This window comes from Cryptomeria japonica, chromosome 3, assembly GCF_030272615.1.
Source record: "Cryptomeria japonica chromosome 3, Sugi_1.0, whole genome shotgun sequence".
In the NCBI taxonomy this organism is placed as follows: domain Eukaryota; kingdom Viridiplantae; phylum Streptophyta; class Pinopsida; order Cupressales; family Cupressaceae; genus Cryptomeria; species Cryptomeria japonica.
The window spans coordinates 981710534-981723296 of record NC_081407.1 but is presented as its reverse complement, the minus strand read 5'-3'; the positions used below and the strand labels follow the sequence as shown (position 1 = coordinate 981723296).

General features: G+C 36.1%; 1 protein-coding gene across 2 annotated transcripts; it reads left to right on the top strand.

Annotated features, from left to right (window-relative positions):
* The first annotated feature begins 3150 nt into the window (after positions 1–3150).
* LOC131076208 (two-component response regulator-like APRR2) lies at positions 3151–9210 on the top strand. Of its 2 annotated transcripts, none has more exons than XM_058013269.2 (11): positions 3151–3277; positions 5148–5227; positions 5426–5492; positions 5587–5633; positions 5788–5865; positions 6119–6952; positions 7046–7186; positions 7620–7943; positions 8058–8120; positions 8215–8322; positions 8506–9210. In XM_058013269.2, exons 1-11 carry the CDS (start codon positions 3169–3171, stop codon positions 8653–8655), a joined length of 2001 nt encoding a protein of 666 aa, XP_057869252.1. In that variant the 5' UTR covers positions 3151–3168; the 3' UTR covers positions 8656–9210. The 2 variants fall into 2 exon arrangements, with proteins under 2 accessions (XP_057869252.1, XP_057869251.1); XM_058013268.2 differs by lacking the exon at positions 3151–3277 and adding an exon at positions 3299–3814.
* The last annotated feature ends 3553 nt before the right edge of the window (positions 9211–12763 follow it).

Here is a 12763-nt window from a genome sequence, read left to right as displayed (position 1 = left end):
CCTCTAAACACTAAAAGGGTTCATGAGGCAAATCCATGGACACCACTCTATCACAAGTCAATCAATGTCAATCAAGTCGTTCGACTAGCCCTATAACTTTACCTTGATATCAACCAAGCTTCGAGATTTTGCTAAACACAATATGAGATGGATTAGGCTATAGCTTTCACTCTCACCCCTTTATGTACTCCATTAGTTCATGTGGTTGAGGTTGTCCCTTGTGTGATGGCCTCCTAAAGGGAACAAAATGCTTGGCATTTTTGATACCTAGGCTTATATGAGCATTCAAGGATAGAGCACATGTGCAAGCTCTCACTCATAAGATTAACACAACAAGATTTAGACTAACATGTGATTTTTGATACTCGTGATCATATGGGAATGCAAAGGTAGAGCATGCATCAACACGCTAACCATAATCATGACAAACAAAGTTAATTGACCCTTTAAACAAAAAATAAAATGTGTCTTGATTAGTGAAAATGATAGAACCTTTCACCATGTCTTTGCAAAAAAATGACGATTTTAGTTTCAAAGTGTGATCTTGGACTATCAATGATAAGCTACATAAATCAATTACTTTGATATCATGCGAAGACAAGTTTGTAGGTCATTAACTAAAATGAAAAAAAACATGCAAGAAATTTAAATAAAAAAATTGAACAAACAATCCAACAATGGATAGGGTGTACCCATCAATTTACCTTCAACTTTGATGATTTAATTTTGATCCTACTCTTGTATAGAATTAGGAAATTTTGCTAATATGCCTTTCATTCTGTTGAAGTAAATGTTGAGTCTGCTAAAAAAACTTCAAGTCCACCACTATAATAGAAGTCGCAAGTCCGACAACATTATTAGACTAATTGATTCATAGTGCAAGTCTGCCAAACTATTATCAAATCAACCAATTCACAGTGCAAGTCCATTGATTATAGTTAAATAGTTTGTCGAACAAGTTTCAAGAGTGCATTCAATCTAGAGAAAAACACATTGATGTTTAGTTCCATTTTGTGCATGATATGGTGGAAGATGGGAAGGGGAAGTTGGAAAAGGTTGACATATTTTCAAATGTTGTAGATATATTGACTAAGCTAGTGAGCATGAAGAAGTTTAGATGGTCGTTTGATTCCATTTGTCTCACAACCACTAGTTATTGATCACTAGCCCTTAGAACAACTATAAAACAAACCCTAATAGATGCCATTATAGTAGGATATTTCTAAGTGGGAAGTTGAGATCAAAGATAACTCTACATATACCAAACCCTAATCAAAAGACGTGTTCAAATAATCCAATCGAAGATAAGGATAATAATTTGTAAGAAATCACAATGATATCAAATTTATAAATATAAATCAGAAACCCTAAAAGAAGGTCATGATGCATAAAATTATACGAGTTCACAATAATGTATAAAAAGTTAACCTTGGAATATGTGTAACCTAGGTTAATTTAATAAATTGCATAAAAATAAGCAGAAAATAGCCCAGATAAATTACAATTGAATGTTGATAATTTATAATAACTGAATGGAGTAATGTAACTAGAAAATAAATGCACTTATGTTATAAAATAGTTATGGATCTAAATTTTGTATGCCTTAGGAATCATAGTTATTTGGCTAGTAAATCACTTGGATATCAATATATCTAGTTGTGGCTATGTAGGGACCAATCTAACCATCACGGGTGAATTCACACCACAAAGCTTATCTTACGCCTATGAACTTGTCCTTTGTAACCTTAAACTTTTTCCTTTAGTTTTCTTGATCTCTCTTGATTTATTTTTGTGTTTCTTAAATGTTTAAGGACTAGACAATATTTAACAATATCTTAAATGGTTATAATTTGTGTCACAAGGAGTTTTTGTTTAATTTAATCCTTATAAAATGAACAATGATTGAGTGCAACAATCTCCAATCATATAATTGCCTCTAAAATAATTGTGTAAAACTCAAAATTCCTTAGAATGCATAAATTGAAGGTGTGCAAATGTGAATGATAATCAAGTTTTAGCTCTCAATTTATGGATGATTGGGATGAATGTATTGTATTCCTTTAAATAAAAGGACAATGTATAATATAAATTTGTGTTTGGCCAATCCTAGGTGAGAAGAATAAAGGAAAAAAAACAATCACATTTAAATTTAAAAAATGGGTGGGACAAGTTTGTGACTACAAGAATGACGATGCAGTCATAATCTAGTCCTTAAATGTAAAATAATCTAGATTACAATGGTTATCTTGTAAATGAGAATACATAGAAGCATGAGAGTAATAAATAAATATATAAAGTGAATGTATAAGGATATGTGAACATTAAAATAGAGACAATGATAGTTATATAAAAATGTGTGTAAAGTTGACAGATACACAAAAGATTCATTTGATACAAAATAATATTATCTGTTAATAGATATATCTATATATTAAATCACTTCTCTAAAATAAACAAAGAATTGAATGCAAATTTCACCTTAGAATATATTATTAAAAAAAACCAAACTCAAAATGAATTTGAGCAAAATGTGAGGGTACTATGTATAAATGAATTGATTGGTTTCGTACATTTATATGAAACATATATTAAATCTAGGTAATAGATACTAACAGGGTCGACAGATCAAATGCAACCTTTTAGAAAATAAATCTTTGCAAATTTACATTTTTCATGGTGGTCGGAGGAAATTTTGTCCAACATAAAAAACATCATACAAAGTGACAAACAATACAAACAAGAACGAGAACAATTTGTACTCTGAAAGTGATTTAGGTGGGTGGATGGAATTTAATTGCCTGTTAAAACAGGCCCGTATATTTATCAGCCTGGTTGGCTTCCTAGTTATCACACAATTTAATGGGATTTCATTGGTACTGAATGTCCTCAATAATGACATGCCTTGTAAGAGACATGCATTTTAAGAGACATAAGCATTCTGGATACCCTTAACAAGCTCTTCTGGCTCAACTGTCCAAAAAGATGATACAAAACTTGACTAATGTTGTGGTAGGACCCACATTCAGTCAAATCAGTCTAGTGGGAACTTTTTATCAGGTGCAGGAGTACAGCATGGATATTCACTTCTAAATAGATTAAGAAGAAATCTTCAGCATGAATTAGTAGGTATATCCATCTATCTTAAGGTAAATGTAGTTCCTCTGTCATATGATACTGAGGTCTGTGAAGTATCTATTGGACCACCCAACCTACCCATTTTGCTACATAATTGTCTCACTCTCTATACGAATACACAGGCCTGAGATGTATTTATACGGTATGTCCGGAAGCTATTATATATTTTAAGATTAAGACTGAAGAATATGCATTTTGTTGAATGAAGAGAGATTTTGTCTGTATGGTTGACTGATCAGAGGAGAGTTGAGACATTTATTGGGTTTAAGAGGAGGCAGGGTAAGCCTTTCTGCATGGGCATTGGCTTCCCTTCTCTTCATTTCGTTTCATGACTTGAGAAGCCATGATGTTGTTTTTGTTATGCTAAGGAACTGTGGCTTGCTCTGGAGTTTAAGGTGTCATGTGAACACCGGCTTCTGTGGAGTTTCATGTGCAATATGAACAGCAAGTGTTTGTTGTTATGTTAGGAGGAGAGCCCCTGTGGTTTAATTGAAATTTTAGTAATATGAAGCAAAGAGAAGGGAGGGAGAAGGATAAGTTATAGGCATGGAAACCACTTTGGCTGAGAGTTTGTTGGAATGGAAGGATTTTCCCAAAGGTCTCAGGGTTCTGGTGTTGTATGAGGACACTGAGGCAGTTGTTCAAACCAAGTCCAAATTAGAGGCTTTTGATTATGTTGGTAAGTAAGACCAATTAATTTAAAAAACCATTAATCACAACATCAGTTCTTGAAAGCAGTCCAAATGAAAACTCTTGTTTTTAACAATGTCTCTGGAGTCTGAACCTGTAACCCACCTATCCTGCATGTACTCATTGCTTCTGAGCAACCTCTGTATTTATGTATTTTGTTTCCACTGACAAAACCATGGAGTAGTAAAACTACCCGTTCTTCTATCTAGATCGTGAGAAATTTATCTGATTGGGTTTGGGAAGTGGTTCAGCTTACAGATTATGCAGGCATATGGGATTACTTTCATCTTTGCCCATCTTAATTATCACATCCCTTTTTACAGAGATCTGGTTTTGAAACGTGGTATTGCATTTAGTTTTTGAGTCACAGCTTGATTTTTTCCAAACCTGGCAAAATGACTTCAGTATAGAGCCAGAGACCATATGCAACAAGAAAATTGGGATATACCATGTCGGAGGATTATGTGTGCATTCTTTGTGTTTTAATCACGTTGTCAAAAATTAAATGGGCCCATTAGATTCTTGGAAACCACGCAGATCCCAGTGTGGAACCAAGGTGAATGTACTTGTTGAAGGAGCTTAAGTTTACGAGACTTCTTTTTAACTCGATTGTTTTGAGTCTGTGTTTATGATCCAGCCTTTACCAGATATGGAATGTGAATATAACAGACATATATGCAACTTATGTTAGTCATCAGCATATTTGCTTGAACACTTAGGTACTTATCAGCATATTTTCTTTAGCAGTTTATCCAGCTAGCTGATCTGATAGGAAAATAGAATTTGCAACTGCCTGTATATGTGGAAGAAAGGATACATAATGCTGGTAAATGTTAAGGATGAGGTATAGACAAAATTTCAATCTTGAAGAAAAGCATTTAGGTCAGGTATCCTAATCGCAGTTTAATTTCTACATTCTTCCTTTGTGGGCCATGATCTATCGATTTGAATTACAAATGGAGGTTTGCTGTGTCTCTCTTTGTGTATATGATTCCTAACTTGAAAATTATTTAAGACATTTTTTCTTTCCTGTGATAGTGTAATGGTAGTTATATATGCAAGCAGCAATATATAGAGAGAATTACTGTAAATGGCATTTAAACTGCAGAAATCTTGCGTAATTGTATTTAACTTAGAGAGATCCTATTGGATTTCATGAACACTAAGAGACATTGTATGCCATATCAGTGTTGGTCATATTCTATTAGTTTTAACATCTATTCGTTACTGCCTGTGTGTATCTTTCTGTCCCTTCGCATTGTCTGTTCATATGCCGTATGGGGAGGTGGTTCTGATCAAGATCTAATCAATTTTTGAGGCAGTTTCTACCTTTTCCAATGAAATGGAGGCATTGGCTGCTCTTGCAAGTGGGACCAATTCCTTCCATGTTGCCTTGGTTGAGGCAAGTTTTTTGACTGCATTTTTTCATCTCCTCTGTTTCTTGAAGTTTTGAAAGTAGCCACTTTGCAGGGTTTAATGGTGTTTTCGTCTATTCAGAGTAGATTGCCAGCGTATTAGAGGGTTATTAGATAGTTATTCTCCAAACACAAAATATCCTGCATCTTCTTTTCTCATTGTAATTTTTCCCTCTTTGTTGTAGGTGACCACAGCTAATAATTGTAGAGGTTTTAAATTCCTCGAAAATGCCCGTGACTTGCCAACTATTAGTAAGTTTCTGTACAAGGTGTTGATGGTTTAAGATGTGCTTATGCCATCTTTCATAAACTTGACCAGAAAAATGCTATTTTTCTTGTTATGCAGTGATGTCAAACACGAGTTGTCTGAACACAACAATGAAGTGCTTAGCAGTAAGTTTTCTCATTTGATTCAGATGATGAATTTTAGTCTTCTATTGATTTTGTTATCAGTTATTCTAATGCAACTTTCATCTTGCCTCAATTTTTTATCAATGTGCAAACTGGGCTTTCTAGTCACGCTTGTTGCTAATTAATTTTTAAACAGCTTGGAGCAGCAGAGTTTCTACAGAAGCCCATTTCAGAGGATAAACTAAGAAATATTTGGCAACATGTGGTTCACAAGGTATGTGGTTTAAGAAATCTCCTTTCTCATGTTTTTTAAAAAGTATCATTTTATCCATTGTTATTAACATTCCAATTTATGCTTTATAAGTGGAAGGGTTCAAATTTGAATATTTTCCACAGTTTTGTTTTCTGTATGTGTACTTTGCACTATTTTAGCATGATTTTTGAAAGAGTTTTGGATTTTATAATCACAAAATCTATGAAGCTTTATAAAGGAAACATATTTTTATAAGGAGATTGAATTTATGCAGGCATTCAGTACACAAGAAAATGTTCTGTCCAAGTCTCTAAAACCAGTTAAAACAACTATTGCATCGATGCTTCATTTGGGGCCTGGAGTGGCTCAAGTTAAGAGTGAAAGACTTGAAAGCGGAAAAGCTGATGACAGGATAGATGAGGCCAGCACTTCATATGAGGCGGTGTCTCACATGTCAGTACCCACAAGCCCTGTAACAGAAGAAACAGTCATTGAACACTGTAACAACGAAATATTTCAAGCCCCCTCAACTCCTCAGCTGGAACAAGGTTGTAGATCTTCTTCTGATGAGGACCTTCAGGACAAATCTATAACATTAGATGGTACGACAAATCTAAACACTCAAACTTTGGATGTTGCCAATGCTATTGGGCAAATGGCAATAGAACAAGTGAAACTAAAAGCCGAAGCCATCTCAGAGTGGTCATCTAAACTTAAAGATGATAGCTTAGTATCAGCAAAGAAAGAAACTCAAGATATGGATGAAATATCATTGCAAAGAAGAACTACTATGCAGCCTGAGCTGCTGAAATCTGACGACATAACAAATGAGAACTTGCAGAGTAGAATTCATTCTAGCACTCCTGATTCACAGTCAAAGACTGTAGATGTGCATGTAGTTAATAATTCTGGTATTGCAGAAGAGGAAGTAGGTTCAGCCGAATATTCAAAGAGTGATGAGGAAAATATTGAGAAGGAAGGTGTATTGTCTTCGTACACTTGCAATGAAGAGAATATGGATTCCAGTACAGAAGATACGAAGGGGAAGAGTAACACAGACAATGGTTGCAAAAAAAGCAAGAGTGCTTCTAGCAAGAAAAAATTGAAGGTAGGACACTGAGTTCAGTTGTAAGGTTAAAACTTTTGAAGGTTGCTTCTTGAACATCTGGAGTTTCTTGATCAATTGTTTTCCTTTCTGCAGGTAGAGTGGACAATAGACCTCCATCGGCGTTTCTTGCAGGCTGTAGAACAACTTGGAGTTGACCAGGCAATCCCCTCAAGAATTTTGGAGCTTATGAAAGTGGATGGCTTAACTCGGCATAATGTTGCCAGCCACCTGCAGGTTAGCAAGTTGTTTCATGTTGACAAATTAAATTTTTCGTGCTTAAATCCTGCAGTAGCATGTTCTATGCCAAGCAAGCAGGCGCGGTGTGGAACTGTACTCACAAGTTACTAAATATCAGATGATGTATTCAACATACACCTCTTATATTAGATATAGTCACCATGAGGGTTTAACTTAACTTACCAAAGATGACCTGTAGCTTGGACTCTAGAGTATGTGTTTCTTGAGCAGAATTTTGTTTTAACTTGTTTTCTTAGTAGACGACAAAACTAGAAGACTGACTTGTATTATAACGCATAGTTGCTCTCACTTTTTGATAACCTTCTTTATAAAAAGTAGAGCATTGCATTCAATCTTTTCCAATTCTGCATCTTGTTGTTTTGTAATATCTATTAGATATGTGATGACATACTGGATATGATATATGCAGAAATATCGTTCTCGTAGAAAACACATTATGCCAAGGGAAGATGAAGTTGCAGGCAGGCGAAGCTGGCAGCATTTTGACCCTACTTGGACTAGAACTAAGCAAAATGGATCTTGGAGTCACAAAGGTAACCCTGCTTCTGGACAAGTTCTTGCTTATCCACCAGTTCAGCTACAACCTGCACCACATGTAACTGCTACTGGTCCGCCTCTTCATGTGTGGGGCCATCCTACAACTCATCAGTTAGGTAGTAACATTTGGCAGAAATCTGTTGTGGGTACTCCAACATGGCAAGCGCAAGATGGCTCTTTCTGGAAACATCCAGGGGTATAGTCTCAACAAATTACATTTTCCCCTGTTTTCCCATGTTTGAACTTGCTATGTACTGTTATGTTGCTTATTATTTGATGAAGTGTCTGATACGTGATATATAACTTGCAGGTATATGTTGATGCTTGGGGGTCTCCCATGCCGGGGATGTCATTCTACCCACAACCGATGGTGGTAGGTATCGGGTAACCATATTTGCTTTGCAATTGTTACCATGTTGAACTTTTCGATGACATTGCTTATACGTCTAACTTCTTGTCCTGAACAGAAGGTAGCTTCCACCATGGATGTTGGTTTAGCCAGACATGTTCCAATCTCGGATACAGCTACCAACAATGGATCTCCTCTGTGGGGAATGTCGGTTGATGTTCACCCGGTATGACTGTTCTCTGCATTATTTCTGATGGTGTAACAAGAAATTGTGTTTCATGGCCATCAATCTTGTGTCTTGAAGTTTTTTTTGAGATTGTTTATTGCTCAAGTCTCATGTCATGAGAAAATCAAATGGGTAATTTACTTATCTATGAAAATTAATAGAGTTGTCGCCGTTAATTTGCAGCCAAAAGAGCTAATAGATGAAGCCATTAACGAGGCATTAAATAATCCATGGATGCCTCTTCCTTTGGGTCTAAAACCTCCGTCAATGCAGAGTGTTATTTCAGAACTTCAGAGACAAGGGATTAGTAAAATTCCACCCCATTCTTTATGAAATTCTGGCAGACACGAGTGAAGCATGGTGCAGATCAGAACTTATAAGCCTCCATTGTTTGATCATGACAACTTTTTGCAGCACTTGTAATTTCTGAAAAAAAAAATTAGATTCTGTGGCACTGCAAAGATTGTTAGCCATTCCAAAAGAAAACACAGTTCACCATGAGTTGATGCATACTTTACTAAAGCATCAGTATTTGCCCTCAGCTGGTCAAGGAAGGAGTCCTTTTTACTGTTCTGGAGATGACATTTCTCTAATAGTAATAACTCAGCTAGGGAATTTACTCAAAATGTTGGTCCACTATGGTGCCCAAAATCACAGCTTTTAGTTCTGGTTTTTTTGCCTAAGAGCACCTTTTAATTCAGTTTTGTTTCGAGCTCGGGTTCTCCCAGTTCTTGGTGGCTCATCTACAAAGCTCGTTACTTCAAAATAATGTGCAAGACATAGCTGTGCTACTTCTTTTCAACGTATCAGCTCTTCAAAAAATTGTATATCTGCTTGTATGTATCTGTAAATCATTGAATTGAAATAAACTCTTCAAATTATAGATTATCTGATAGCATCCTATCATTTCCTTGGTTTGGCAGTAAGATTGATCGCACTCATTAATTGTTACAATCTGTGTACATTATGCTAATTTATGTTTTATTGCATATCCAAGGAATTTGAAAAAATCTTTCATCTTTGTCTGGTGAGGGTCCCTACTCTGAATTTGCAAGAATATCCTCAAAATAATATCATATGAATGTCAACCAATGCACACTGGCAACTATGACTCAAGAAACGCTTATGCCTGTTTGCAGAGTTTGGAGAACCTGCTTTGATGTCAAATGGTTGAGATGAGCGATTCGGCAACACCACATGGTACGGAAACAAAGAATACAGTGTTAAGCATGATTGGAAAACAAAAATAATTATATTTTTCACAGCGTCTCCTCTCTTCACAGTTTGCTAGATCTTAGCTATGTATGCAGGTAAATCTCTCAAATCTCCACAGTTAGTTTGCAGGAAATGGGTTTGGTGAAAACAATGAAATCAATTCTACGCATCTTCGACGTGTGAAAGAGTTGTTTTTATATAACTAGTTCATTAGTACGCTTGTTACTTAAGTTTACTTAGATTACATATAGGGTCATTTTCTAAGGTTATTTGGGGATGGGACTCCAAGCTTAAAACCACCATCCTTATTTTGGGGATATTCTTGGGGCACGGGATCCGAGGATGTTCCCTAGGTATCTCCAATTTGTAGAAAAAAAAGGGAAACATCCTCATAACAAGGGGATGTTGTGGACTTTCAACAAAGATGTTCGTTCATCTTGGGGACGACAAGGGACATCGAGGACACCCTTGACCATCCTAGGACAATTGAACGTCCCTGATTTCTTTCCTTTTTTTTTTTAAAAGCAGTTTCAAAATTGTTATGTTCGCCCCAAACTCCCAACTCACCCTAAAGGAGAATTATTTCAACATTTGTGTGTGAAGAGAAAAGAGGAGCAATAGTAGGATTTGATGAGAGAACTTTTCTTTTGAGTAGAGATAGAAGGAGCCAGTTGGAAAAGAGACTCAATCTAGGGCAGTAGGGCTGCAAATCCTTGAGAGAAGTAAGTTTTATTCTTTTTGTAGCATTGTAAATTCTATCCTTATACAATTTCGTCCTCACTTAGGCCTCACTTCTACGTTCTAGCCTTCCATGTCCTAACCTTGCTTTGATCCCAAAATCATCACTTTCAACACCTTTGTGGGACCCTATTCGAATTTCAGTTTTGATTGGCAAGACTAGGATGCCCTGGGCACCATGGTCCTCCCAAAAAGGGCCCAAATTTGGAACCCACAACGGTTATATTTCGAAAGTGGGAAAACTTTCTCCGTGTCGGTTTGCTTCAAAATTTCAAACATGTTTGGTGCAGTTAGGTATAAAAGCAAGCCTTACCCTCGTTTTAATTCTGAAAAATGGACTTCTGTAGATTTAGTTTCTGGTTTTGATTTGCATTGAGAATATCTCACTTTTTTAAATGATTTTTTTGAGTAATATCTTTATATTCAAGTTGTTTATGATGAAGCACTTTTGTGCAAATTTCTTACAGTTTTCTCTATGAGTTTTTGTGTATTTCTTTTAAGCAAGAGGATCAAGGATGCTTTTGTAGATCATTTGAGGAATGCATGATTCACTTATTTCTTTTATTTGAGGAATGAATTAAAAATGTTGTTTATTTCTTTTAAGCAAGAGGATCAAGGATGCTTTTGTCTATCAATTGAGGAATGCATGATTCACTTATTTCTTTCATTTGAGGAATGAATTAAAAATGTTCTAAGTGGAGAATGAGAAATACATGATTGCTTATGGATTCCAAAGTAGAGATACATGAATGATAGTTGTGGGTATGTGATGCAGGAGCATCCCCGATTCATAGAAATCTTGCATCAACCAAAAATATTTTCCTTTCTGTTTTGCTTTCTGTTTGCAGCTTCAGCATTTCTTTCTGTGTGTCCCGGTTTTGGCTCACCAGATCCTGTGGAGTTGGATTCTACTTGAAGACTTGATCATCTTCCTTATTCCCAAACCGCAGAGCATTTGGATCTTTTTTCGGCAAGTTATTGCTATCGATTTCCATGACAGTTTCGTGTTACCGGTTGACAATTTCCCATTACCAGTTGCCTGGACCTATTTGCATTTGTGATCTACCGGAGCCATTCCATAGCTTGCGGAGCCCTCAACGTTGATTTTGATGTTTCTTGGTGTGTGGCCGACCTTTTCCCATGATTTACACTTCATCTTTTGGATTTTCCAAAGGAATCTCTTGGTGGAAGCCGACCTTGTTGGTTTTACACGTTAGGTCTTGTTCTTCGGGTTTTGATCCCTTTTTGGACCGACCGAATCCCTTGGATCGTATAAATCATTGTAATTGAGCATTAGAATGCGACAATCGAACAATGAAGTAGTTAAACTGAGCATAGAAGATAGATCGTAAGATTGAAGGTCTAGGTTGTGACCTATTATGTACTTTGAGCATGTTTTAGTAGGCCTATGAGCCGGTTTCTGTAACCCGATTGTTACCGGTTGGTTGTAATCAGTTTTCATGTTATAATTCAATCTGTTATGCATTGTCTCCATCATATTTTTGTGTTTCTGTTGTGTTTACTCTTGCTAACCGGTCCAGACTGATCTCTTTGAGGTCCCTCCTAACTGGTGACTGCTTCAGTATGTCATTGCAAGGTATTGACATAAGTATGCCCCTTGAATGTGGATTTATGGTATTATGAGGGAATCTTTACATGAGTTTATATTTGACTTTGTTGCCCAAAACAGACATTGGCCTAAGAAGTTGTTTGTTCTGAGGGTCTATTCAGATAGTAAATCAAAGCAAAATCGATTGATCAATTTTTATTTTCAATTTTGTTTTAATGTTTTATTAGTTTAGATTCTTCATGTTCTTTGATCTAAGAAGTGAGACAATCAAGAATCTTGCCAATTTAAGAGAATCTTATACATCTTGATTACATACTAAAAGAACATATTTGCCTATTGGTGATTGAGAGCTATACAAGTTCTATTTGTGATAAGGGAATACCCCCCTAGGTTTGGCAAAACCTGAAGTGCAAGGGAAACATGTGTTTCCTATTAGTTGTCCAAGTCAAGTCTTAGAACTAATCATAAGGCCTTGCTAGTCTTTAGATTTTAACATTTTGTTGATTTGGGAACCAACATGGGCTCCCCTCTCTGTTGATAGTTTTGGTTTTGAAGAAAAACTTCAAGAGGTCATAACTTAGGCTAAGGGTCTCCTTTTTTTGAATAATGTTTTGTTAATTATGGTATAATTCCATACTCTTTGTTGTGATAGAATTGAGATTTTATATTGGTGGCTTAGTTTTTGGTGCAGTCACGGTTTGGAGGGACCTCAAGGATATCAATTCGAACTGTGCAACAAGAGTAAAACACAATGGAAACAAGACAAGATGATGGAGGCAATGCAAAACTGATTGAATTATATTAGGAAAACCAATTACAATCTGCCAACATGTGGGCTACAAGATTCAACTCATTGGCCTAATACATACATGCTCAATTACAATGTCAGTCAACTTCGAACCTCCTAATCTCCAGATA

Bases quoted from the DNA above. Each gene is read 5' to 3' on its own strand.
- LOC131076208 (XM_058013268.2), top strand. From the start codon at position 3,682: ATGGAAACCACTTTGGCTGAGAGTTTGTTGGAATGGAAGGATTTTCCC. The intron at 5,228-5,425 runs GCAAGTTTTTTG...TCTTTGTTGTAG, and splicing joins TCCATGTTGCCTTGGTTGAG to GTGACCACAGCTAATAATTG. The intron at 6,953-7,045 runs GTAGGACACTGA...TCCTTTCTGCAG, and splicing joins CTAGCAAGAAAAAATTGAAG to GTAGAGTGGACAATAGACCT.